Here is a 27,612-nt window from a genome sequence, read left to right as displayed (position 1 = left end):
CATACCTAACCCATCTCCATCTCCGCAGGAGATACCGAGCTAGGGTAAATGCAGCAAAATCCAAATCCGAGCGGACACCAGAGCAGCAAGCGCGGGACCGTCGGAAAAAGAAAATCCGTCCATAACGAGGACCTCCAGCAGAGGAATATCTCGGAGCTTTTCTCGAGCAGCAACAACAATCCACACTCGTCGTCGTCGTCAGCAGCGAAACGCCTTCGAACGTCGATTTCCCCCAGCAGACCGAGTCGCAAGAACCTGAGTTCAGCAGATAAGATGTATAACTTTTCGACGAGTTCGGAGTCTCCCAAGGCGGCTGAGAAGTTCTCAAGGAAGATTGGCGGGCCTACTGTTGTGTCGCGGCCGAGTAACTTTACGCCACATACAGGTGCCAAAAGACTGGTTGTCAAGAATCTTCGCTTGGGGCCACGGCTGAATCAGGATGAATATTTTGATAGTATCTGGAGTCGATTATCGACTGCATTGGACACGATATTCGACGGAGGAAAGCCCGCGACCTCGCTGGAGGAATTGTATAAAGGCGCTGAGAATGTTTGTCGCCAAGGTCGAGCGGCAATGTTGGCAAAGAAGCTGCAGGAGCGGTGCAAAACTTATGTAGTCAACACTCTACGGCAGAATATGGTGGCTAGGACAAAGGATGGCTCTAACGTCGATGCATTACGGGCCGTGGTCGATGCGTGGGCAGCATGGAATACAAAGCTGGTGAGAGATGATCGTCGACAACTGGAATATATTGTGACGCTGACTTGAACGAGGTTACGATTCGATGGATATTCTACTACTTAGATCAGTCGTTTCTACTGCACTCGAAAGACTACCCCGTCATCAATGAGATGGGATTGAACCTATTCCAGACCCATATCTTCCTTGACGAAGCGCTAAAGCCAAAGATACTACAAGGCGCTTGCGATCTGTTTGCCGCCGACAGAACGAGCATCGGAGACAAGGTGCAGGCTGATTCGGATCTTCTGCGGAAAGCGATTGCCTTGTTTCACGATCTTGGTGTTTATACCCGTCATTTTGAACCTCTCTTCCTTTCTGAATCAGAGGCTTTCCTCAAATCATGGTCGAATAAGGAAGCAGAGGGCCAGTACATTGGAACATATGCAGAGAATAGTCACCGCCTTATAGAACAGGAGTTGACTCGATGTGAGCTATATGCATTGAACCGAAATACCCAGCAGAGTCTGTCGGCGCTCTTTGATGAGTATTTAGTTAGAGACAAAGAGGATATACTGTTATCAGAGTCCGATCTGAAGGGTTTGATGACGACCGAGAACAAACACGCCTTGGAGCGAGTATACTCACTGCTGGAACGCGTCAAGCTGGGTAACGGATTGAAACCGGCGTTCAGCAAGTACATTGAAGAGCAAGGAGCGACAGTGGTTTTTGATACTGAGCGGGAGTCTGAAATGGTAATGCGACTGCTTAACTTCAAGCAACAGCTGGATGATACATGGGCAGAAGCCTTCCACAAAGACGAAGCACTCGGCCATACACTTCGCGAAGCATTCGAGCATTTCATGAACATGACCAAGAAAACGCAGTCTAGCTGGGGTACAGACAATTCCAAGACTGGAGAAATGATTGCAAAATATGTGGATAATTTGCTTAAAGGTGGGCTGAAGGTGATTGGGAAGCAAGCAGAGGACGCTGAATTGGCAGACGAAGACACGGAGATCAACAAGCAGTTGGACAAGGTTTTGGACTTGTTTCGATTTGTGCATGGAAAGGCGGTGTTTGAAGCTTTTTACAAAAACGATCTCGCTCGGCGATTGCTTATGGGTCGAAGTGCCAGTGATGATGCAGAAAAGAGCATGTTATCTCGACTAAAGACGGGTATGTACATGGCGATGCTGGAGGATTCGTACTAATGGATTGTAGAATGCGGTTCTAGTTTTACTCACAATCTAGAGGCCATGTTTCGAGATATGGATTTGGCCAGGGATGAGATGAGTTCTTACAACACTTACAAGACCCAACGCCGTGACCGATTCAGCCTGGATCTTTCGGTCAATGTACTGTCGGCTGCTGCATGGCCTACGTATCCAGACGTCCCGGTTCGGATTCCACCGGATATTGCCCGAGCCATCAAGGACTTTGAACAATACTATCATACCAAACACAATGGACGGAAGTTGAGTTGGAAGCATCAATTGGCGCATTGCCAGCTCCGGTCACGATTTGATAAGGGCAACAAGGAGATTGTTGTCAGCTCGTTCCAGGCCATTGTGCTGCTGTTGTTCAATGACGTATCAGAGGGGGAGACCTTGAGCTACAACCAGATCAAAGAAGCCACAGGGTTGTGTATGTCATACCAAAGTTATTGCCGTTCCTACTTCTGTCTGAAAAGTACTGACAACCCTAGCTGATCGCGAACTCAAACGAACGCTGCAATCATTAGCATGCGCCAAGTATCGAGTACTCACCAAGAAACCAAAAGGCAAAGACGTCAACGATACGGACGAATTTGCGTACAACGGCGCCTTCCAAGACCCCAAGATGCGCATCAAAATCAATCAGATCCAGCTCAAAGAAACCAAGGAGGAAAACAAGACGACGCACGAACGAGTGGCGGCGGACCGACACTACGAGACGCAAGCGGCGATTGTGCGTATCATGAAGAGTCGCAAGACGATTACACATGCGGAGTTGATTGTGGAAGTAATCAAGGCGACTCGCAGTCGTGGTGTGTTGGAGCAGACGGAGATTAAGAAGAACATCGAAAAGTGCGTGCCCTTAGTCCCTCTCGACAGAAAATAGAGATGTGGAAATGCTAACGTTTGATAGACTCATTGAGAAGGAATACATGGAGCGTGAGGAGGGGAATCGGTACAGCTATATGGCATAGACATGGATGCATTGCATTGCAATTGGGCATCGTTGATACGAGTAAACATGAGTCAGTTGACGACAAAGTAATTGCATGAATATGATATGAGAGAGGCATTGTCATTGTTTCTTATCCACTCAATTGATCATTCAGCGTAGCAGAATGCGACCAAACCATCGGACCTCTATCGGTCATCCCTCCATGTCCTCTCGGCCGGAAAGCCACTCGCCAGATTAAAAAGAAGCCGCGGAGCAACTCCGATGGCCATATCGGCCACCTCCTCCGTGCACTAAATGCTCATTCTTTTCTTCAGCAGCAACGAACGGAAGGCTCCGAATGAGTTATCCGGTATTTCTACGCGGTAGATCATGGAATGAATGCCGTGATAGTCTACGTAGTAACTTAGCCGGGAGGAATTGTGTAATTTGTGTATGTATCGATACGGTTACCCCGGTTGTTGGGGTCAGGGACGGCCAATAATGCGCTTCCCAGCCCGTCGATCGGTAAGATTGTGTATTTAGAATACTTATAATGTATGAAGTTTATAGACAATTGTCTTGATTGTTGTTGATGTGCCTCGTCGCGAGGTCTTCATACGTTATACAATTGAAGCATCGTGTACGTAGTTACGTACCTTGTATTTAATATGGAAAGTCTAGAAGGTCCCTTACCGAAGACAAAGGTTGACCCCGCGGAATATCCAGAAACGGGAAAGCCGTGGAAGGCGGTCCGCCAATCTGCTTACTTCTCTTAACTGACATAGTTACATAGTATTTACAAGTCACTTGATGCACTTTCTTTTTTGTTAGGACAGGACACGTGCCGACCCAATCTCTCGCAAGCTGGTCTAGCCCGGGACTGCCAGGCTTAGAAGGCTCTACCTAGTACCTACTATGTACAGGCCAGCCCCACGAGCGGAGCACAATGTGGAGAATCCTGGCATCTAAACATGTCCATGTGAGCAGAAAATGTTGACAACCTGAGATCAGAAAAAGAAATATGGAGAATATGCGAGTTTCTCTATGCTAGTGCTTCTAGAACGGAGCTCCAGTCTGTTGGTACAATGCTGGTGTATGCTTGCTTGGAGCACCCCTGATTATCGTTGATATCAATATGATATACTGTGATCAACACCAGATCAGGATGTTGGTGTATAAGTAGGCTGCATCCCTCGTGTTGTTTGTCCTGGTTTCACTGTTCTGGATTCATCAATTGTTTTCTTCTTTTTGTCGTTTTAAAGATTGTTTCTTGTTTCCCAATTCGGTACTCTCCCTTCTTTGGAACAGGTACGTTCTATTTGCTTACGATATATGCGTACTTAGCACGCATATATCTACGTTAATCTCACTCGCTATCTTCTGTCATCTCTATTTCTCATCTCTCTGCTGCGACCTTCATGTATCTCAATTGAGGCGTCGTCTTCATGCCACCCCACGTCTGGTCCCCCACGTGCCTCCAGCTATATTGCATCTTGTACACTGTATAGACTGAACGATTTCACCAACATTGTTGCCCAGTTCCCCCACGCTGTGTGGCAGTACACTGTACAATCACGCCAGGAGTGTCCAAGGTGCCGCGTCGTCTTCATTTTGCCGCCCGTAGGAGATGGGATATATTTCTCCGGACGAGCCTGTTACCTAAACAGCTGCGGGGTTTGCGATGGCTTTGCATGTGCTCTTTGCTTGGACTGTCATACACAGACACAAAGGCTCTGATCGTCCCCGTCTTCCCCTCTCTCTCTTCAACGTTACTCAATTCTTGCCATCCTAAAGCATCCTGAAAGCAACAATCCAAACAACAATAACAACAAAGCCCGCTGACACTCCGATATAGTACTTGTCTAGATTCCCGACTTTGTTAAGTTTCTTACGAGAGCTAGAGGCTTCCCCACTTCCGGAAGTCCACAACGAACTCGGGGAGTCCCCGCCTTTATTGTTGATACGGCCCTGTCGGCGAACACCCCGACCTATTTGCCGTGGCTATACAGAAATTCATTCTGCGCGGAGAATAGGAGAATAGACAACTGCCCCTCTTTATTTATATAGTGTATTGGGTTTCGTATATATATTTGTCTACATTGGTGACTGGTGACTGCGACATTTTTGTTTTGGGTTATTGCATGGTTTACATATTTCCCGATTCGGATACATACCACCATGTCTTGTGAGTATTCTTACATGCGCATGAATAAAGACTAGCAAGCTAATCAGAATTGATAGCAAAACATTTCTTCTCCGACGCCTTCTCCCTGGTCATCGAGGCTCTCCGCGCCCTGACCATCACCAACCCCTCTCTCGCCTTTGATGAAGAGAACAAAATCATTTTCCGCCGTCCCGAAACATACAACAAATCCAATGTCGCCGTCATCAGCGGCGGTGGTTCCGGCCACGAGCCTGCCTTTGCCGGTTATGTCGGAAAGGGATTTCTGACTGCTGCTGTTGCAGGAACCATCTTTGCGTCCCCTTCTGCGGAACAGATTAGCAGATGTACGATTGAGCGTCTTGAAACCGAAAAGGGTGTTTTGATCATTCCCATGAACTATACGGGAGATGTGCTGCATTTTGGTATGGCTGCTGAGAAAACAAAGGCCGCTGGAAGGCCGGCAGAGTTTTATGCTATCGGTGATGATGTCGGTGTCGGACGTGCTCGCGGTGGGAAGGTCGGTCGTCGTGGTCTTGCCGGGGGTATTTTAGTCATGAAAATTGCCAGCGCTTTGGCCGAGACTGGGTATGTTTTTTGCGTTCATTTTGAGTGTCTCACTTACTGACGGTTGCAGCGCCTCGTTGGAAGATGTGTACCGCATTGCACAGCTCTCCGCCGAAAACACCGTTACCCTCGGCTCTTCGCTCGAACACGTCCACGTCCCCGGTCGCGAAGTAAACAATGAATTCGTGCCCAACGGCGAGGTCGAAGTAGGCATGGGTATTCACAACGAACCCGGCTCCCATCGCATGAAGTCCGCCACTTTGCCTACCTTGATCAAAACCATGCTCCTCCAACTCCTCGACCACAACGACCCTGACCGTGCCTGGATGACTCGTCAGGCTGGTGACAAGTTTGTGCTTTTGATTAACAATTTGGGTGGTGTCAGCACCCTTGAATTGTCCGGTATCACTGCCGAGGTCACGAAGCAACTTGCCACTGAATACGATATCAAGCCTGTCCGCACTCTGCAGGGAACATACTTGACCAGCTTGAACGGTCTTGGTTTCAGCGTCTCGTTGTTAAAGCTTGTCGATACCGGTCTCGGCGCTGGTAAGTCTTTGCTTGAGCTTCTCGATGCTCCCACCGAGGCCGTTGGCTGGGCCGCTCCCATCCAGCCCTCGACCTGGGAGAAACACTCTGCCGACGCATCCGTCGAATTTAAGAAGGTCGATCTGGTTCAAGATCAACCCAGCAACCTCAAAGGTATTCCGTCGCCTGCCCGTTAAACACTTTGGTTCCCAACTAACGCGACTAGTCAACCCCGCCACCCTCAAGAAAGCACTCACATCCGGCCTAAATCGCATGATTGTCGCCGAACCCGAAGTGACCCGCTACGACACCATCATCGGCGACGGCGACTGCGGTACCGGTCTCAAGCGCGGCGCCGAATCCATCCTCAAAGTCCTCCAAGGCGAACTCAGCGATGACATCGTGGTCACAGTCAACAAGTTCGTCAACGCCGTCGAAGCCACCATGGACGGCACCTCGGGCGCTATCTATGCTATCTTCCTCAACTCGCTCGTCCAGGGTCTCCGCGCCCAGGACTCTGGGTCCGCGACACAGGTCGATGCCAAGATCTGGGGTCAAGCGCTTAAATCTGCTGTCACCGCTTTATCCAAATATACACCCGCCCAGGTCGGTGATCGTACGCTTGTTGATGCCCTTGTGCCATTCTGCGATACTTTAGTCAGCACCGAGGATATCAAGGCTGCTGCGAAAGCGGCCGCTGAAGGCACGGAGGCTACCAAGCACCTCAAGGCTAGTCTTGGTCGATCCGTGTATGTAGGTAGTGAAGAGGAGTGGTTGGGCAAGGTTCCTGACCCTGGTGCTTATGGTCTGTCCGAGTTCCTTACTGGTGTTGCTGATGGTTTGTAAATATGCATGAACATCGCTATGTTGATAACAAAATTTTCTGATTTATGCGTCATGTTTTTGTTTTTCTGGTTGTTAGGTTGAGCGATATGGGTTTAATTAATTGAGCATTTACGAGCTTTCAAATTGAGGTTGTAGTTGCATTACTCGTTTACAACTTAACTATCTTGGTGGGTCATGTGATATCATCATTTTACACACTTCCTACAATCTATGTATCGACTAGAAGTCTATCTCATTGGTATATTTGATCACACACTGCATGAACAACAAGACTCCATTCGTCCATAAAACGAGTAAGAAGGAACACAATCCCCAAACGCCAGCATTTCGCTTTTAGAGTATCCACCTAATCCCGTAGGTCCGTAAACACAGTATGCCAGTATAAAATCTTTTTTCATTTTTCTCCCTTTCAGGATTCGTCTATCAATTCGCGATTCTTGGCATGTGCTGCGTCTCATGGAAGGTTTAATCAATTATGTGATGATTGTGATGATTGTGATGATGGTGATGATTGAGGGTCGACCGCATTTCCGTCGCAATATAAGATATGGAAGGCAAAATTGTGGACCTTGTGATATCGGTTATGTCCCGCTCGTCGAGACATGTCGACCGCAAGCATTATGTCGATATTGAATGACGAACAGTGGCCGAACTGAGTCGAACGAAAAGTTGAAAAAAGTCATTTAACTGAGCAAGACAAGAATCACCGAGTCACCTCGCAAGAACCTGTATCTTAATTAGCACACTGGTTCCATTATCTTAGAAATCAGATAAACGAACATCTTGCTGATAAATCGATCCTTATTAACACCACGGCCCTTCCCACCCTTAGGCTTCTCTGTCCACATCTCCTTGACATTCTCCAAAACCATATTGCAGTGGCGATCAAACGCTTTTACACGAGCGAGCAGTTTGCGGTTATTGCGGCATGAGATAAGGACTTGTGTGTGGGTGCGAGTGGCTGTCTGGAGAAGCGAGAGAGGTCCAGCTGTGAGCTCGTGTTCTTCAACGAGGCCGACTTCGTATTCACTGTGTTCAGATACGATGGTTAACATGTTTCCTTGTGTTGATGCTGTGGGTTTGATTTGTAGCTGGATTGATAGAGGCCATGGTGGGCTGTCATGGTTGTTGCTTGAAAGGAATTGAGTGGAAATAAAGACGTACGTGAGCTCACTGCGAGGTTTGTTTAAGAGGTCCCTGTGCGACAAAAATAAGAGGTTAGCGCAAGTAGCTTTGGACACAGCTGATAGAAGCGTATGAGTAGCAAACAGCTATCGAACTAATTGCTTGATGTCGCGCAGTCACAGCTGGTAGACACCAATACTCAAACGAGGCAAATGACTTACTGAATCTTAGCATCAGACATGTTGAGTGGATAGAGATTGAAAAAGGCGACAAGTGCGAATATGGGTATCAAGATCGATCCTTCAAGTATCTGCACTTTTGCGAACACTGAGTTTATGCTTTGAGGCGGTTGATGCCGCCCGGCAGAATAGTGCCTGGTCACGTGAAATATCACTGTGCTAACACCAATTTGGCTAGACTATAAATGGGGTTTAGGGTTATCCATCGTGGCGATAAGAATACCTATCCCCTTCCTAAAAACTTACGTTCCTGGGAAAAATCCTGTCCCAACATGTTTTTACAATGAGTCCATTTGATCTATTATCTGATATTGCTTCTCAGTGAGCTTGGGTAAGAAAGCTATCTAAGCTCTATTACCAGAATAGAGACTGCAAGACCTGCAAGTCCATTGCTCGTTAATTTATTACCACTTATCTTCCATGCTGAGTCTCCCCACAAGGTGCTGCTAATTGACTTGGCTGAGATCTCTCCCGGTAGACTGACGCTGATCTCTCCAGTAAGTTCCTCATAATTCAAATTCAGAATACTGAGCAACAACTTCTTGTTCTGAATCCATGCAGCCGCATCGACCCGTTCACCGCCAGCTATTTTCAGATCCTGGGCGATTGGAGACCCGATCAAGAATCCAGCAACTTCTTCAGTCGTGAGCACTGCGGCCAATGCATCGGTCACTCCCAGGATGTCTGGGGATGTAGGGAAATCCCACATAACGATTCCCTTGGCGGCGTGGTTAATGCTTATCATGGTCATAACTACCTCCTCCGCAGCGGTGGGATAACGAGTCCAAAAAGTCTCATTACCGAATGCTTGAGGTGCGCCCCAGTGAGTCTTGGGCCAACCGATGATCTCATCATAATACGCAAAATTGTCCAATCGATCTGAAATATCTTCAAAACGACCGTTGCAGTCGTCACAGCCGCAGCAGCCATATGTCTCGTTGCATGGGGTGTTGTATACAGTAGACCAGCTCGTATTGGTCGAAATCGGATAGACATCGGACAGAATGATATCAGCGCCAGAGGCATAGTCCTGATAGTAAAAGTCGTAACAATTCAGAGCTAGAGATACGGGATGGTATAGATCCAATTCCCGAATGGTCTCATATGCGATTGCTGTCGAGTTGAGCGGGTTACTTTTCCCATCGGGCTCGTCGCCTGTATACCACAAGAGTATAGATGGATGGGAGCGCAGCCGCGTGACTTGGTCGATCATTGTTGTCAAGTTACTATAATCCCATCGTACATCGTACTGGAAGAAGAGCCCAAGTTCATCGGCTCGCTGCAGATACGGCTCGAATTCCTCCCAGGGGAAAGGAGTGTCACCTAGATCCCCGGTGGGTACAATGTGAATCACATTGTAGCCCTTTGCAGCAAATTCGTCCAGCGTTGAGATATTAGCATACCAATAAAGGGACCATTGTACTGACAGTAACTTCAGCTGTTGGGCTCATTGAGATCAATTGAATATCACGGGTATACCAAAACTCACCATAGTAGGTATATGGGAAGAGAGGTTTCCATTCAGTTTGGCTTCCTTTTATTACCGAAAGCCCACCATACAAGTGATCCAAGCGAGTGACACTTCCGCCATCTGTTCGCTGTGGAAGGCGGTAGAGCTCGGTGGTGGCTGAAAATTTTGTTTGGCTGTTACCACGAGATAATGTTCCTACGACGGAGATATTGTACGGCGTCATTTGAGGAGGCAACTTGTCAAAAGCAATTGGTATCTCATTGTCACTGGAGCCGATGGCCACTGACTGCTGGTGGGAAACTATGGAGGCACCGCCTGAGGTTATTACTAGGGACAGGCTGAATCGTTCACTATTCGGAGGTGAGGCAGCGCCACTTGGCAATGGCTCTCCTGTCAGATAAGATACAGCCGCGTCGATCAATAAGCTTCCCTGAGAATCACTCTCAAGATAGATGTTCATTCGAGGTCTGACTTTCAGATCTAGAAGCGGTATCGATGATTTGGAAGGCTCTTCGAACCATCCGCCGGGGTTGAAAGAGTCATTGCTTTATAACATATGTCTTGTCAGACTTACAGATCGTTATGTACTTATTTAAGGCCCGGAGATCTCCTCATACCTTGCTTCATAGGCCTTTCCGCACCATATATTGACTCCAGGTGGATTGTTGAAGCAAAGGGCAAGAGGCACGCCCCCGAGAACGACAGCTAGGGAGAATATCGGTTTGGCCCACATTTTGGTTGCTTGTTCAAAGTGACCAAGTTATCAGAAATTTGAGATATCCCACTTTTTATTACAGGGCCTTTTATATGCATCCTTCCAGCACTCTCCCGGCTCCATTCACTTCCCCGCACCAGTCCACCATCAACACAACATTCCGTTGCAGTCACTGCACATTGCCACTTACGTACCACTATTTTTAAAGGATGTAACCGTTGATCGCCGTCCCACAACTTCGGTGTCGGTATCAATCAATCAATGTAACAAAGGAACAACAAGAAATGGCCTGGCTCAAACCCTATTTCGAGAGCCGGACGTGTTGATATGAGAATCTGGCCAATAATTAGTGTTGAATTGTCGGCAAAGTTCGGTCGAGATGCCGAAGACTAAACGATAAGCTAGCTCATAGCCTTACCATATAGCAGTTGCTGCCCGCGCTCAATCTATGAAGATAAGACTCGGTGGGTTCAACCGCTCATCATTGTAACAATTGGGAGATGTCCCGCTATAGCAATGTCACTGTACCGTCTCTGTAGTGGGGATAACAGATAGGAAGCAGTATACTAAACCACCTCTCAATTGAATTTCGTCACACCGCCCGTCGGCTGCTCTGGTGTTAACAATGTGGATGGGTATATAGTCCCGGGTTGGAATGGTGGGAATAGTGCCTTTGCAGTCAATAGGGGCTTCGGGATCTGGAGACATCGCAAAATGCAGCTAAATACCAAAGCTTCCTTGGTCTATGGGCTTGCTCTTGCAACAGCAGTCCAAGGAGCCCTAGACGCAGTCAGTCAGGTGCGTATAATGATTTATTAGATAAGATACCTAGTTAGTAAATCTACTGACAGTGCATACAGTCAACTCCTGTTTCTCTCAGGTCCTATTTCAATAACAAGGCTTTTGGATCATGCCCCGGCTATGCCGCCTTTGATGCGTTGAATGATTCCTACCCGGATCCTAGTATCATTGGTATCAATGGGACCTATACATCAAAATCAACTGGGGTTACCTATGATTTTCCTGGTCTTCAGCTCGCTTCGGCTCCAGATAATGTCATCTGCGAAGGACAGACAATCGCCGTCCCCAGCTCAGGATATTTTTCGGCCTCGATCTTGGTCTCATCAGACGTCGAGCTTTCTACTGTCTCTGGAAACATAACCTACACTTATTCAGACAACTCTACTCTTACATCCGAACTGCGTAGCCTGCCTTGGTGGGCATTCCTGACCATTAATCGTGGCGAGATCATTTTCCCCTATCGCTTCACGGCGAATAGTACGAATTTCAATACAACACATATCTTTGAGTACACGGCCGCTCTGGACCCGAGCAAAACTCTCAACTCTATCACACTACCAGATACAACCAACGCTACTACTGGGAGACTGCACGTATTTGCTATATCTCTGTGGAATGCAGCATCCTCATCAGCCCAAGTGCAATTTGTGCGGCCAACCCAGAAATGGACAGCCGACGGAAGCCAAGTTATAGAGGTCACCATAAACAATTCTGGTCTTGACTGTATTTCCGGAGAGGGCCTGAGCGTCTCAATTGCAATGCCTGGGGTACAGACCTTGGAGCCTGGTCATATCAAGAGGTTGTGTCCCGGTGATCAGAAAAGAGTGGATGTAGGCGTGAATGGCACAGCCACTGGTCCAGCTGAAATTATACTACAACATGACCGGTTTGCTGTACAACAGCAGGTTGCAAATGTTTCTATTGGCTTGACTGAGTGGACATCAGACTTATCAAATCTTGCTCAACACGAGAGTCCTCAATGGTATGACGACGCCAAATTTGGAATTTTCATCCACTGGGGTCCATATTCGGTTCCCGGCTGGGGTAATTCGACTCCGTATGAGAGCTATGCCGAGTGGTTTTGGTCAGTTCCCATCTGTTTCCTTTCTTGAGGGACTTCGAGGGGGTATCATCAAAATATGTACTAACAGTCAGTAGGTGGTATTCCACCCACACAGCAGCCGACAAGTCCGACTTCTACGACTACCGACTGCGCACCTTCGGTCCTGACTGGAATTACGATGATGGTTTCGCCAACTTCACCGCAGCTAATTGGGATCCCAAAGCTTGGGTCGATCTAATCTACGCATCAGGTGCAAAATATTTTGTCTTGACAACCAAGCATCATGATGGCCTTGCGCTATTCAATACTTCCGACACCACTGATCGCAATACGCTGCACTACGGTCCCAAGCGAGATCTTGTGCAAGATCTTTTCGATGCTGCGAAGACCTATCAGCCAACTCTAAAGCGCGGGACTTACTTTTCCCTCCCAGAGTGGTTCAACCCCGACTTTGGGCCTTATGGCTTTGCCCAATTGCCTGGGAATTCTTCTACCACCTGGCCGGGAATCATTGCACGTAATCCATATACGGGTCTTGATGAGCCCTACACGGGACGGCTTCCCATTGGCGACTTCATCACTGATCTGATGGTGCCACAAATGGAGATTCTTGCCTATAACTACTCTACTGATATCCTGTGGTGCGACTGTGGTGCCGCTAATGGAACCGCTCCCTTCGCGGCTTCATGGTGGAATCAAGCACGAGCAGAGGACCGACAGGTCACCATAAATTCTCGCTGTGGACTAGCCGAGGTTGCAGATTTTGATACGCCGGAATATGCAACTTTTTCGACGGCGCAAAGACGCAAGTGGGAGTCTAACGAAGGAATGGATCCTTACAGCTACGGCTATAATCGCGCAACGGCCAGTAGTGCCTATATGAATGCTACTACCATTATACAGGACTTGGTTGACATGGTCAGCAAGAACGGGAATTTCTTGCTAGATATCGGTCCCCGTGCCGACGGTACCATAGTCAAAGCTGAAGCGGACAATCTTCGCATGGCTGGAGAATGGATTCATTCCCATGCCGAAGCGATTTTCAATACGACCTACTGGTTCGTTATGCCGGAAATTGGGGACCAGAATGTTCGATTCACACAGACAAATGATGCATTTTATATTCTATTCTTGGAAGAGCCAACAACAAACAGCATATATATTGATGCACCTTTACCATTGTTGAAAGGCGATGTCGTTTCTGTGGTCGGTCAAGATCACTCCCATTCGCATATTAGGTGGGAGGAAGGGCAAGGCAAACATGGAGGGTCGGTCCCTGATTCCGGATTCACATTTCATGTTCCGGAGTCCGCCTGGGAAGGAGAGATGTATTGCTGGGTCCTAAAGATTGAATATGCAGCATAACGACCAAAGACAAAAAGGTTCAAACCCCTGGTATATCATGAATGCATGACATTTCTACGAAAGACAGACATTTTAGTGGAGCAGACCGCATGGCTACCTCGGTAGATACAATAAGCAGAGTAATCTTGGAAACACACTGCTGAGCTGAATGTTGTGGTTATGTGATGAGCACAGCAAATGTTCTGAATATAATCGTATTCTTTGTTTTTCAACTAGCCGTTGATATGAAAGGGGCTTACTGTGAAGTGTCTAAAAGTCCCATACAGCCTACTCTGAATAGATGTATACGGAAAGCAAGCCGGGACATCATCACCAAACCCAATCGCCTCTGACTCGAGGACCTGCAGCCCATCTAGAGAGCTAGTTATTTGGAGGATCAACAGAGCAATTCCCACGAAGTTGACATTGCATAGATTGTTGGGGGCGTAAGTGGTAGAGAAATGTCCTAATTGACTATCAAAGGAAATAACTCTTAGATTTACTATCCTTTCAGTTTACTCTAATCTAGACATTTGACAGACGTCGGTTTCCAACAAAACCCTACATTTTTATTAATAAGAAAATAACTCTAACCCGAACCCTGATTGCTTTCTACTTTGAGGCAATCAAATATTTTAGATAGGTTTTAAGAAGGAAAATATAGTATGGTATATGAGCTATTTACTATAGCATAGCCACCCAAATCGGGTAGCGCGGAGTTGAGTTTCTACAGAAAATAGGGGCAGTGCTCTGCACTGTGCCAGAATCTATGGGCTAGGCAGCCCTCTAGCTGCTTAAAAGAAGGCTGAACCACTGACATATAAACCAATCATGTGGAAGTCTTTGGTCAGGCTGAATGAAGTTCTTTGCGTCCTTAGGCGCATTTCTTGTGTACCTTCGAGTATCATACCCAATTTTCATTCGATATCACTCACCTTTGTCGCAGATGCTATATCTTGCAGTCGCAGGAGCCTTGTGGCATGTCAGCCTCATGGGGCAGTACTAGCCCAACCTCGATTCCTTCCCAAATCTTGATTTATTCAAGGGACACATGGTTCTTCTTCATTCGCTTCTGACATGATGTGGTCTACCTTTACTTCTTCATTCACTTCGATGTTTCTTAACCAGGTATGGCCGAAGCAATCGGACTATTAACCGGTATTCTTGGTGGTTGCGATGTGATATTACGTGCTTCCACCGCAATCGTTGGTTACATCTCCGACATCAACGATGCGCCGAAGGATATCAAAAACCTCAGAGATGAGATAGAGAACCTCGAAGCAATTGTCTCTGCTGTACGAGGCTTCTACCAGTCACCAAAAGCGAGTCGACTAAAGTCTGTCGTTTCTTCGCCGATCACATCCGTTGTCGAACAATGCGAAACCTATGTTACCGAACTCAAGAAGAAATTCGAGGTGGATGCGGCCAAACCGAAAGCAATATGGGTCTTGGGATCAAAGGACCGCTATCGTGTAGCCCTTCAAGATATAAATCGCTACACGAGTATATTTCAACTCGGTCTGAGTCTTAGCGGCTGGGGCCTCCTTTCCAAGTCATCCGAAGAAGCCATGAGTGAGATGAAAGCCATTCGCAAAGACCTCCAGCAAGTAATTGAGGTAATAGAACCTATTAAGGAGATGAAAACAAATGTGGAAGAATGGAAAGATCATGTGAAACTTATCGAAGGAGCAATGGATTTTTGCAAAAGAGCGGCTGTGGATACCAGAGCAGTTTTGACTGTCGAAGAAGACTTAAGAAAACAAAGTGATGAACGTCGAGGAAAGATAGATAGGGAGCGTGAGAAGAAAGAGCTTCTAGATTTCATTTCTGAAGCAAACTTCTTCAACAAACACAACGATATTGTCAAAATCCGTCATGAAAACACGGGCTCGTGGATCCTGGATGACGACTCATTCAGAAACTGGTTCCAGACATCCCGAAATAAGACCTCTTCGGATAAATCGATGAAACCTTCCACTCTCTGGTGCCATGGAGCACCAGGAGCTGGCAAGACGGTAATATTCAGCCGAGTCGTCGATTACATGAGGAGCAGACAGAACATTTCAAATGTTGCGGTTGCAGCGGTCTACTTAAGTCACAACAATACATCACTGTATCACGTAGATCGGATCTTATTGGGGTTGGTTAGACAATTTTCAGAGTCATTATATGATACTCATAATGATGTTGAGTTTTGGCTCAGGGAACTAATGCTGCAATACAAGGGATCACAAGATAGGGATCCATCGATAAATGATTGCATGGACTTGTTCCAGAAATTGACAACAGTTGGTAAAACCTTGGTTCTTTGTTTCGACGGACTCGACGAACTTCCAGAAAATCATCGAAGAGAGCTACTGCACAAGATAACCTCGATGACAGGCTGGTCCGGATTAAAGCTGCTTCTTATGTCGAGGTCGAACTTCAACATAGGTAGCCTGCCACGCCTTGAGATCCATGTCTCTGCTCGCGACCACGACCTCCGAGAATTCTTGAATTTCAAATTCAATGAAATCCACGGCGTGACAGTTCAAAGAGCGGATGGGGAAAAGGCCAATCGTCTTCAAAAGCTTGTGATTGACAAAATCATCGCAACTTCACGAGGCATGTTTCTACTCGCAAGCCTCCAGGTAAGCCAACTAGAAATGGCAACCTCTATTCGAGAAATCGAAGACATTCTTAATGAGCTACCTGAGGAGCTTGAAGGACAATATGAAAAATACATGGCTCGCATCAAGTCATCGACACGTGCAAAACTGGCTATGAACGCTCTGAAATGGGCCACATTTTCATATCGCCCTTTGACCTCAGACGAACTTGTCGAGGCTCTTGCTGTACGACCTGGGGACCCCGATCGGGATGAGTCGGGCTTCACTGCCATAGAAACAGTAATTGAAGCTTGCGGGGGGTTGATTGCATTCGATCGGAACGCCAATGATGTTCGACTTGTCCACGAAACATTGCACGATTACCTAAAGACACATCAGGTTGAGCTTTTTGAGAATCCTCATATCTCTATTTTGACGACTGTAGTCACCTATCTAGGCTTCAAACCTTTTAGAGAGCCTGCCTCCAAGATAAGGAACAATTATTGGTTCGAAGTACAACCAATCTTGAAGACGTACAGTCTGACCGAATACTGCTTTAGACATTGGGATTATCATGTCAAGCAAGTTGGAATACCGGCGTTGCCTGTCGCACTTCAGATTGCAGAGACAATATCAGCATCTGAAAATCTTCTGGAGTTTGTGAAACTGTTGCGACTATTGCCGTCTCCAGTTTTTGAAGCAGAGAAATTTACACCTTTGCACGTCGCGACGTTGTGGAAAATAACTGCGTTGGCCTCGTTGATCATCAGAAAAGCCCCCTCCATGCTGAACAACAAGTCATCATATGGATTTACACCACTACATGTAGCTGCTGTTACGGGAGACTCTTCTTTTGTGGAGGAGTGCATCAAGCTCGGTGCAGATATTTATGCTCACGACAACCAAGGCAGAATGCCAATTCACCATGCAGCAGCATTTGGGAATCAATCACTAATTTCTCATTTATTCAAACCGAATGTTGGTGTCTCAACCACCACAGAGAAGTACCATATGAGTCCACTTCACGTTGCCATTTCGAGTAAACACTTGGAAACTGTGACCGGTCTATTGCAGCATGGAGCTGACGCAAATGCCGCGATTCTTTCGACGAGACAGACTGTACTTCACTATGCATACCAGTTTTGTCCTAGCGCAATCGAACCACTTCTTAATTACGGAGCCACATTAACGGCCATCTCAAAGAATGGCCGAACATGCCTACATTGGGCGTGTCTATCAGGTATTATTCCCCCAACCATGCGGCGAGTCTTCCAGGATCAATCGGTAGAGAGTCGAGATTCGGACCACCGCACACCCCTCCATATTCTATCAGAAGCAAGACAAGCAGATATAGATACTGCGAGATGGCTTGTGCAACTCGGATTTGATATCAGTTCTAAGGACAAGAATAAAATGACGCCTTTGCACATTGCCCTCCGCGCCGAAAATTTCGAATTAGCCGATTTCCTGGTGGTAAAGAGATGTGATATCGATACTGTGAGCACTGATGGTGACATGCCAGCTTTGACAGCAGCACGGGATAACCAATGTCCAAAAGCCTTGCTTATGAAGCTCGCATGTAGACCTTTCAAGCCTGGCCGGGATACCCTGCTTCATCTGGCTGTCCGCCGCGAGAACGCAAACGAGGTATACGGTCTGTTGGAATGCAAACTTGACGCTAATGCTCGGAATAAGCGTGGCGAAACGCCACTTCATATCGCAGCTCGTCTGAGTTGTGTCAAAAGACATTCCACTACAGAAAAATCTCGATCTGACCCTGTTACTCTTCTTCTGTCCAGCGGAGCAAATCCGGATGCGCAATCCCATGCGGGACTGACACCGATTCAAATCGCAGTCTTGCGAAATTCGGAGCAACTACTGGGTCAGATGCTGGGTTCTAATGCGGGATCAAACTGTGAGAACAGTGAAACATTACCCAATGGCACATCATTGTTGCACTACGCCGCTATGTTTTCTGTGACATGTTTCGACATCCTTTTGGCGTATATGACACGATCCTCTCCACTGCTCAATCAATCTGCGCTGCTGGCTGACTTGATAAATCAGCTTCTCGGCTCCGAATCATCATCTGTTCCGAATGAAAAGTTCGGGGTAACGACTATGTCAGATTCGAATCTTGTCAAAAATTACGAAATCTACAAACACCATCAAAATTCCGTAGTGGACGATGGGCCAACCAATTGTCAAGCATTATCCTCCCACGCCGTTCCCTGTGAAAGATTAGTCTCACTGTGCGAAAAAATATGTATTGTGGCTAGTGCCATGCCTGATGGTCAGCGATTAGAGGTTTTAGTCGAAACATCTTTCGACGATTGGTACACGCGAACTACGCAAGAAATCCCGCCTAATATTTCCATGACACATTGCCAAATGGCCGTAAAGCGAGCACATGAAGCAATGACTTGGCGGGGGCGGGTGTTATCAGATGGCGTTTACGTTGCCAGAGATGTACAGAAATACACATGGCAGGACGATGTATCCTTACTAAACGGTAGGAAGGTATCGAGTCGACTCAGTTTTGCAGACCGGGACAGGCTGAGTCTGAGGTCCGTATTTAGGGAAGAGTTTTGTGTAGATGGACGGCGGCCTACGATGCACAGCGCCATGTTTTCCGGAAAACAACTCCGACATATTGACAAGTTTCGCGAGTCCAGAAGGATGGATATTTCCAAAAGATGAGTACCTGTATATTCTTCGGATATCGAGAGTTGACAGCGCAGCTATAACACTGGTGGAATTCCACTCAGAAGCGCATCTCTTCAACATTTCTTTGGCTGCGATACCCTTTGAATGGCCCAAATCCCTCATGTTACGCTTTAAAACATGCTATTTAGTTTCAACTCTGGCAAAGTATCATATGCATCACATGTGTATTAATCCATAGGTATCTCATGCAATGTTAGTTAGCGCTAAGTATTCATTATATCAATTGAAGGATGCCGGATATTTCTCAGAAAATGAGGTTGCTAGTAAAATGTGCGTAGTTCGCCCGTGATATAATATCATCGTTGGCTTTCCTGCTTCTCTGAATTGTTCAGATCTCACAAGCCTTTTTTGTGCCGAACATGTCTCGGCAAGTCAGATATCGGTATATATGGTGGTAAGGAGCCGAAAGGCGCTGCTTATGTCTTGCAGATGAATGGCCAGACATGTCTAGTGATCGTTTGGACTTGTCCAGCATGCCTGATGGATAGATTTGCGTCTTGAATGATTGTGGCTTTGCCGTGTCTTGAGATCAAAGGTCCATTCATTTCGAAGAAAACGATTAGAAGTGGAGGGTAGTACTTCTTCAGGATATTTGTCGGATTAAAGTGTGCTTTGAAGGGAGAAGAATGCTATCCCAAGTATCAACAAAAGGCTGAATGTTGACCAGGGACCTGAGGTAACAAAAAGGATACTGAAGCCTGTTAGGCCGAGCCAATACAGCCAGGTGATGTTGCTTCCTTCCAACCCTAAGTTGATCATACCAACCCTGAGCGGACAGGTACACCAGGCATTCAATCCATATTCCTTCAAAGACAGGTACAGCTTTTAGAAGCATAGTCATCATCGAGTATGCCAGATAGATAAACATTAACATGTGATCCCAAGGATTAGGAGGTCCCTTTCGGAGTAGCTCTGGAAACGAGTGTATGCCATACCGCCACATACGTGCGGGCATTGAGTATTTACCATCCAATCGTTTCAGCACCGGATGGTCACAAGCTAGGAAGAAATCGTGATGTTCATGCAAGAGTGTTCTATGCAGTGCAATGAGCGCCTGCCATTGTTGGTCAGTCAACTTCTCAGCGTCGTCGAATCTCTGCTTTTCAATCTCCACACATTTTCTCTCAACCATTACTAAGCCAGCATAGATGGCTTTCACTTCATCAACCAGCTGCTCCTCGGTAATGAGTCGAGTTTCGGGCTGAGAGATTAATGCTTCTTGCAGGTTGATATCATCAGTCCTCGAGATCTTCATCGCATCTCTTTGGTTTCTGGCGGGGATTGTGTCTGACGGTTCTTCCATTTCCTTTTCTGCTTGGATGTTCTCCGTCCCGGGACGGGCTCCGGTAATGTTTGATCGAGATTGGTCTTCATCCCCGAAACTCTTGTCTTGTGGCGTTCTCTTAAGCTCCATCCCTTGACGCTGATCATGGCAAAGGTTATTGAAGGGGGAAATATGGAAAGAGGGTCTGCTTGTTGTGACTGGTGGAGGAATGAGAGCCCAGTCAAAGTGCTGTAAAGGGACAACGGCGCAACGACTGTAATAGGGGCTTGCCTAAAGAAAAAGCGTCAGCAAGTAATTATATTATGAAATTGATCAAATGTAGATGGAAAATGGCATAAGTGAGACCAAGACGTACTCTATGAGGAAATCTGCATGAATCCATGCCAGCAGCAAGCCTGACGTTATCCATACCCCAAGGTCTCTATGATTCTGCTTCTTAGCTCACATATCAGCTTTGATACTAATGGATTTGCTCATACGTCTTTACAGCCCATTCTATCCAAGACAATTGGGCTTGGTCTTGATTCTGGAAATATGAGACCAGTACCGCGGATGTACAGTGCACTAGAACCAGTAGTTTGTGCGCGATCCTGCTGAACATGGCCAAGCGAAGAGGTTCAAAGGGGCATGCCAGAAATATTTACTGGCCTAACAGGCTAGAACGGCTTTGGAAAGGACGGAATAGTGCAAAAATATAAATCGACAAGAACGGCGGGGAGGKGAGGAGAAAAGCGAAATAAATAGGAAGAGTCGAGTGAGAGAAAGCCGACCGATGCAATCCTCTTGTAGACAATTTGCCTTCTCAGCGCTAAACGTAGGTGGCTGAGCAGTCTATCTTGGACTGTGGTTGGTCATGTTGGTCAGACTGATCAGGCTGGCAGTTTTATTTTCGAGGCCCTGCATCTAAAGAATGATCCTCATCGTTGCTCAAGTTGCAAACCCGTTCTCTGTTTTATACTTCAGCAACATCTCGCTGCCTTCCGTCCTATCCGTCCGGTCTTAATAGCCATATAGCAAAATTACCTCCCCTCCGTTCAATCGATGCGGACCTATACACTTTGGTAATGCAAATGAGGGGACCACCTCGCGCAACGAGCCGTGATGCCGAAACCGATCCGATAAAGCCATATCAGATCTTGTCGTCCCAATATGAAAAGGCGGAGCACAGCAGTACATCGGACAACACGCAAGATGCGGATGAATTCACAAAAGACAAAGCAGAATTGCCTCGGCGCTCTTTTTACATTGTGACTCTCGCGATATCGCTACATTTTCTTTTTATTCTCCAAACTACGGGGTTTATGCTCCAGGAAAGAACTTCGGGGTTCTTTTCGGTATGGCTCCCCGATGCTATTTGCGCTCTCTTTGCTGACACAAGATGTCTAGGTCGGTGATCGAAGTTTAATGGACCTGCGATATCTGCCTGAAATTCTTCGACCTCTACTTACCTACGAGTCTTTCGTACTTGGTAGCTCCTTTTTAATCGCAGGGTACTTATATTGCGTGATAGAATTGTTTTGGGAAGGTCGATGGAAACAAACATACCTGCCATGGGCTTGTGCCGCTGGGTTAGTTGGTCTAGTGCTTGGAGGCTTGTTTTTTCGCGAGCCTGCATCTATATTTATGGGTATGCTGTTTGTTGTTCTGGATGTCTGTATGGTTTCATGTCTAGTAGTCGACTTATTCTCCCGTTGGTGACTGGGTTGAAGAGGCGGAATGCCCGTTCGTTTTTGTTGGTCATTAGAGACAGCACGAAAATTTGCTACAATCACGAACAATTGCAAGACATTGACCCGTTGACTTCCAAGGTCCTTGGTGGTTTGATCCTTAAGATAGCACCGCCTTTGCATCTAAGTGTCAAGACTTCCCGAGACAATGAGATAATCTCCAGAGAGTCTTCTAGTTGGCTCTGTGTGAAGACTATCCTCGACCGGGTAGGTGATGCACTGCAAATTTAGCTTCTTAGAGGGCATGTACGTCAATAGAAAACGGATTGCTCTCTAGTTTGAACCACTAAGGAGGTTACTACGAGGTTGACCTTGTACATAGCTATTTGTTTGCTCTACCAAGAATATCATCCCTTCCATACATATTCTTATCATTTCAATCCATCTATGAAAATAAATCAATGTAATAATGCAAGTGACGAAGTAATAACCCTAAATAAACCTCTGAAGAATAAGCATAATGAAGTACACTGCGTTAACTGATATATTTTTTTTGCTAAGCAAAACTTCCATGAGCGAGAATGTACTCTTATTCTTAGTGAATCGTTGGGGATATGGAATGCGATTATTGGCGCCTTTACAATGCTGCAATGCAGTTTTAGATTCATGGAGGGTTGTCAATTGCGTTGCCTACGCATACCTCATGATCAATGTTTGTGGCGTAGTCCTTGAATCAGCCTTGTCCTGTTTGTAGCACAAGTTCGAGACTCCGACCTCCAATCGGCAAGAACAGGCGCAATTGCACTGCATTTTTATCTTCTTAGAGGGATTACTAGGGCGTGGGTGTCTGACGCTGGATTCCTGTAGATTGGTTCCGTCTTGGAACTCTGATTAAGCTACATTCAATTACTTCACTAAAGCTCCATATGTTCGGAACCATGAACAAAATAGTCTATAGGATATGTAATTGACTCATATCCAGGCTTATAAAACCATAGATAGGTAGATAGAGGACTATGGAGGGCCAAAGCTCGAGGGAATTTTCAGACCGTGCTTCATAGCAAATATCTATCCTCGTTGAAGCAGTCGCGTACTGCAATTTTAGTTTCTTAACAAGCTTAAGATCCCTGTTTTAGCTGCAACATCCATGTGTACCCAGCCATGTCACATCTCTGTCATTATGATGGATCGAGACCTCCGCACTGACCTCGTATCACATCATGCGGTGGCAGCGACGCAGTGTTGCCACTGCATTTTTAGTTCCTCAGAGGTATGCATATGCAGCCTTGCCCTCATGCACTGCAATTTTAGATTCATAGAGGTGTTAACATACGCACTTGAGTCTATGCTGGGAAGCGGCTCAAAAGAAAAGGAAACKGGGCGAGCCTCAAAACGAGGCCTGTCTGTGTGACCGAGCTGCGATTGACGTGTCCGCGCTGTGGCCCAACTTCCCGAGTTAGCCAACCCAGCGAGGTGTGCCGCGGTGCTGCCAGCCAGCCTTGCACTGCAGCCTTAGTGTCTCGGAGAAGTTGGCTTTGTATCAACAACTGGTCCAGTCAGCCTTGTAACTACGTACAATCAGGCTACCAGCCTCCTTATTTTGCACTGCAATTTTAGTTTCTCTGAGAAGTTACATACCTGATTGTATCGTGATAAGAAACTAAACGACGAGGCAAAATGTGTAAGATATGTGATGATCGGTAAAACCAAGCAGTGAGAAAAATGAATTGTTCTGTCCGAACTACCAAATAGTCGAATTCCAAGACAGAACAATGTCTGTTGGTCACCTGTCTTAATCAAAGCAGAATCTATCTTCCATGTCGCTCAAGCGCCTGCTTAATCCTGATGATGGAACCGATGCGGACGATGCGCGGTCACGAAATCGCTCCTTTTCGCAAGAAGCAAGGCTAGAGAATGCCGAAGCCGAATCCTCCTAGTAAGAGTCGTCCACCGGCATGGCACCATTCTGTACTCATGTAGAAAAGTTACCCGAATCCTTATGAAAGTGATGCTCTCTTACTAGAGCCGTCCTTCCAAAATCATCTTTACACGGACAATAATATCTTGCCCAATCTCTCAACCGAACCAGCCTTTTCAAGCCAGGATGGCCTTTTTGTCCCCTTTGATCAAAGTTGGTTTTCTCAACCCGAGTCTGATAATGTGATGTCAATTGATTCTACGCCTGCTATCAACTCCATCGATTCGGCGGGGGTTCTCGAAGAGGCTTTTACTGCAGATGTTGGGAATTTTGTCACAGAAGAGCTAGTATTATACGGAATGGTTAGTACCGACTTAAGACTATTTCTCATTCATCAGGAAGAATTGTATTCACAGATGTATAGTTCTACAATGAGAAGGTCAAACTTGTGGGACAGGGCGAAGAACTGCAGAAAAGAGTACAAGAACTTAAAAATGGCGGCTCATACCTTCCCAGAAGTTATACCCTCCGTGTCCGACCATCGGCTGATTTGCAACTGTTTCTCAAGTTCGCCGATAATGGGGATCTGGGATATCTCAGTGAGAAGATGGAGCGCGGGCTCAAGGATCTCGTTAGTGAGACCAACATTGAACTCGATGCTGTAGTCAATCTACAAAGTCTCAGTGATGCAATCCGACGGGCTCAAAAACAATCAGAAGCAGCAATTCGTGTAGATGTGAATATTTATGGGCCAGAAGCTTCTCGTGACCGAGTCGGAACATACCTCTCGGATAGGGGCCTTTTCTTACAACCTCCCAACGAGCGGCGCAGGGGAGCAAGATATGATAATCCGCATATATTGCAACTAGACGGTCTACCGGAGTCAGACACAGAGGATGCTAATTCTGATAACGATGCTGGCTCTTCCAATATATCTTCAGAACAGAACGAAGATTTTCAAAACACGATAGCGGAAGTCTTCAACTCGTTGACCCGGTCAGAAGAGCTCCGTGGAGTCAGGGGAAGCGAAGGCTTGAATAGAGCTTTGTATCCGTAAGTTGCTGCGCTCAAATTACAAGTATATCAGGGACTGATTTCCATTATCCAAGACATCAAGAAGAGGCTTTATTCTTCATGTTGCAGCGAGAGACCGGCGATATACCGGCCAAATATCGCCTTTGGCAGCCAGAAATAATAGATGGGGAACAAAAGTATTAGGCTGTGCATTATTATCAAACTCCAAAGCTAACTCCTTCAGGTATCGACACGTTATCACCAAAGCTCAGCAAAACGAATTACCTGACGAAAGCGGTGGGGGTATTCTTGCCGATGAAATGGGAATGGGAAAATCCCTGACCACCCTGGTATTGATCGAGAAGACTCAGAGCGATGCAATCAAATGGGCAGAAGAACATAAGACTCAATCGGATGACATTTTGGCTAAACGGCATTGTCGAGCTACGTTAGTCATTGTTCCTTCTCATGGTAAGTGGTTTGATACAGTATCTCACCGTGGCTGGCTCCAGAGCTGACCTTTCTTCAAGTCCTAATCAATATGTGGACAAGAGAAGTAGAAGAGTGTGACTTCCTAATCCTATTTCCAAACTGATGCTAATATGTGATTGCCAGTCACTTGGAAAATAGCCTGCGGGTCTTCAAGTATCACGGAAAGGACCGAAAAAAGCACCTGAGTGATATAGAGCATTGTGAAATTGTTATTACTACCTATAATACGCTTGCCAAGGAGCATGGAATCAGAAACAATGGCGGTGGTCAAAGTCCTCTACATGATATGGAGTGGTATCGTGTGGTTCTGGATGAAGGTAAATACTAAACTCAAACGACGAGAAAAGCTAATAATGGAAATGCTGACTCTCAAATAGCCCATATGATTCGTCGCCAGGCCACAACCTTTCATCGTGCAGTGCGCGACCTATCAGCCAAATCTCGTTGGTGTTTGTCCGGAACTCCCATTCAGAACAGTTTAATCGATCTTGGAGCATTGCTCGTTTTTATACAAGCAAGACCCTTCCATCACCTGGGAATCTTCCGCCACTGGATTTCCAATCCATTTGAAGCGATATCAACAAGGCACCGGGCTATAGAAAGACTCGCTCTTCTACTTGAAGGTATATGTCTACGACGCACAATCGAGAGAGTAGATCTCCCAGGCCAGCGAGACGAGATACATGCCATAGACTTTACGCCGGCTGAGCGCAAGCAGTACGAGGAGACAAAGAAGGCAATGCAGCGCTTCATTATCCAAAAGGTTGGAGAATACAATAAACAGAAAACATTTGGCATGTTCCAGATATTTCTACAGCTTCGGAGTTTTTGTAACCATGGGACATATCAACGCCCGTTCTCATGGACTAAAAAAATGCTGCTTGATGAGGAAGCGGACCCTGTCTGTTCCATCACACGTGATAGTCTGGCTCGTTGCGTGGGGTGCAGAGAGCCCTTGCCGTTGATCTTTGGAGATAGTAGGCCGGCGTACGCAGAAAATTGCAAGCATGTTCTGTGTAAAGACTGCTCGCCAGTCACAGAACGTTCGTCAAACCCGGCTTTGCGGCCCAGCTGTCCGATATGCAAATCTCGAAAAGCCATGCCTTTTTCCTTCAGCCAAAATAGCCAGCCTCCCTCCCAAGACTCGACAGAAGCAGATAATGACGGTGATGGCTACTTACGGTCAAATGGTCTGTCGTCCAAGATGATTATGCTTGTATCTGATGTTCAGAAAGATCTAAATACTACTAAAAGGTAAGTCCAAAATCTAGGCGTATTAATAGAATTTGAAGTCTGACTTGATTACAGTATCATATTTTCATGTTGGACAAGAACACTCGACCTTATCGGAAAACATTTGAGCAGCGCCAACATAGAGTACGCTCGTATTGACGGCAAGACACCGCTGGCCCAGCGTCAGAAGACTCTCGATAATTTTGATCGCACTAGGAACATATCTGTTCTGATAATGACTACCGGTACTGGAGCTCTTGGGTGCGTCTTAGAATTTACATTCACTTCTTCAACGGTGGATGAGAGACTGATTACAGATGCAGTTTGAACCTCAAATCGGTAAATCGAGTCTTCATAATAGAGCCTCAGTGGAACCCTGCTGTTGAGAGTCAGGCTATTGCACGCGCAATCCGTCTAGGGCAGACAGAGCAGGTACTAGTAATACGATATCGCGTAAAGGGCAGCATCGAGGAGGTGAGCTGATATCCTTTATCACATTCTAAAATAAGAGTGGCTAATCTTCAATAGAATATGTGCGAGCAACAAATGCAAAAGCTGAAGATTAGCAAGATGGATTTCAGAAAGGACTTCTTGACTGTACCGGCCGGCCTTTCCGATGTCGATAGTGAATCTGTTTCAGACCAGGCTACACCGGATTCATGTTCTGATATGGCAATGTAGTGGAGCTCCCGAAGTAGCTTTCTGGTGTATTTTTGGACTTTTGAAACGATATTTGACGACTCACATATGTACGAACAATGAGATTTGCATTCCAAGCATACAATCGCGGTTGCAGAAGCTCGACATAGCGGTATGGTAGGTGATGGGAGGCACTCTTGGATATACGATCATTTGCGCATATGTGAATCAAAGGAGCATGGCAGATATTTGATAAAAGATGGGAGGGCTCTAGGATCTACTATTAATATCACGTATCCGACTTGAAGGATAATTTCTGCAAAGCTAGATCGTAGATAAACCCTTTTCCACAGTTAGGCC

General features: G+C 46.4%; 7 protein-coding genes across 7 annotated transcripts; 5 read left to right on the top strand and 2 right to left on the bottom strand.

Moving 5' to 3' along the window:
• Nucleotides 1–48: 48 nt before the first annotated feature.
• On the top strand, nucleotides 49–2,869 carry BHQ10_005734 (uncharacterized protein; the record flags this gene model as incomplete). The annotated part of the gene is made up of 5 exons (XM_040878242.1): nucleotides 49–720; nucleotides 774–1,857; nucleotides 1,933–2,325; nucleotides 2,387–2,747; nucleotides 2,809–2,869. The coding sequence occupies 5 exons, from the start codon at nucleotides 49–51 to the stop codon at nucleotides 2,867–2,869; spliced, it is 2,571 nt and encodes an 856-aa protein (XP_040734238.1).
• A 2,138-nt stretch (nucleotides 2,870–5,007) lies between these two features.
• BHQ10_005733 (uncharacterized protein) lies at nucleotides 5,008–6,931 on the top strand (the record flags this gene model as incomplete). Its single annotated transcript, XM_040878241.1, has 4 exons — nucleotides 5,008–5,014; nucleotides 5,071–5,578; nucleotides 5,628–6,259; nucleotides 6,312–6,931. The coding sequence occupies 4 exons, from the start codon at nucleotides 5,008–5,010 to the stop codon at nucleotides 6,929–6,931; spliced, it is 1,767 nt and encodes a 588-aa protein (XP_040734237.1).
• A 683-nt stretch (nucleotides 6,932–7,614) lies between these two features.
• On the bottom strand, nucleotides 7,615–10,499 carry BHQ10_005732 (uncharacterized protein; the record flags this gene model as incomplete). Its single annotated transcript, XM_040878240.1, has 5 exons — nucleotides 7,615–7,657; nucleotides 7,712–7,960; nucleotides 8,733–9,717; nucleotides 9,785–10,311; nucleotides 10,384–10,499. The coding sequence occupies 5 exons, from the start codon at nucleotides 10,497–10,499 to the stop codon at nucleotides 7,615–7,617; spliced, it is 1,920 nt and encodes a 639-aa protein (XP_040734236.1).
• Nucleotides 10,500–11,195: 696 nt separating this feature from the next.
• On the top strand, nucleotides 11,196–13,710 carry BHQ10_005731 (uncharacterized protein; the record flags this gene model as incomplete). The annotated part of the gene is made up of 3 exons (XM_040878239.1): nucleotides 11,196–11,279; nucleotides 11,342–12,366; nucleotides 12,441–13,710. 3 exons carry the CDS (start codon nucleotides 11,196–11,198, stop codon nucleotides 13,708–13,710), a joined length of 2,379 nt encoding a protein of 792 aa, XP_040734235.1.
• Nucleotides 13,711–14,819: 1,109 nt separating this feature from the next.
• On the top strand, nucleotides 14,820–18,379 carry BHQ10_005730 (uncharacterized protein; the record flags this gene model as incomplete). Its single annotated transcript, XM_040878238.1, has 2 exons — nucleotides 14,820–18,192; nucleotides 18,345–18,379. 2 exons carry the CDS (start codon nucleotides 14,820–14,822, stop codon nucleotides 18,377–18,379), a joined length of 3,408 nt encoding a protein of 1,135 aa, XP_040734234.1.
• Nucleotides 18,380–19,891: 1,512 nt separating this feature from the next.
• Nucleotides 19,892–20,418, bottom strand: BHQ10_005729 (uncharacterized protein; the record flags this gene model as incomplete). The annotated part of the gene is made up of 2 exons (XM_040878236.1): nucleotides 19,892–19,902; nucleotides 19,950–20,418. The coding sequence occupies 2 exons, from the start codon at nucleotides 20,416–20,418 to the stop codon at nucleotides 19,892–19,894; spliced, it is 480 nt and encodes a 159-aa protein (XP_040734233.1).
• A 3,355-nt stretch (nucleotides 20,419–23,773) lies between these two features.
• BHQ10_005728 (uncharacterized protein) lies at nucleotides 23,774–27,294 on the top strand (the record flags this gene model as incomplete). Its single annotated transcript, XM_040878235.1, has 9 exons — nucleotides 23,774–23,892; nucleotides 23,942–24,236; nucleotides 24,299–24,927; nucleotides 25,133–25,336; nucleotides 25,504–25,697; nucleotides 25,758–26,634; nucleotides 26,689–26,874; nucleotides 26,937–27,087; nucleotides 27,142–27,294. The coding sequence occupies 9 exons, from the start codon at nucleotides 23,774–23,776 to the stop codon at nucleotides 27,292–27,294; spliced, it is 2,808 nt and encodes a 935-aa protein (XP_040734232.1).
• Nucleotides 27,295–27,612: the final 318 nt, after the last annotated feature.

Source organism: Talaromyces amestolkiae (assembly GCF_001896365.1).
Source record: "Talaromyces amestolkiae strain CIB chromosome Unknown scaffold10.1, whole genome shotgun sequence".
NCBI classification, from domain to species: Eukaryota; Fungi; Ascomycota; class Eurotiomycetes; order Eurotiales; family Trichocomaceae; genus Talaromyces; species Talaromyces amestolkiae.
The sequence above is the reverse complement of the archived record's forward strand: the minus strand, read 5'-3'. Positions and strand labels throughout refer to the sequence as shown.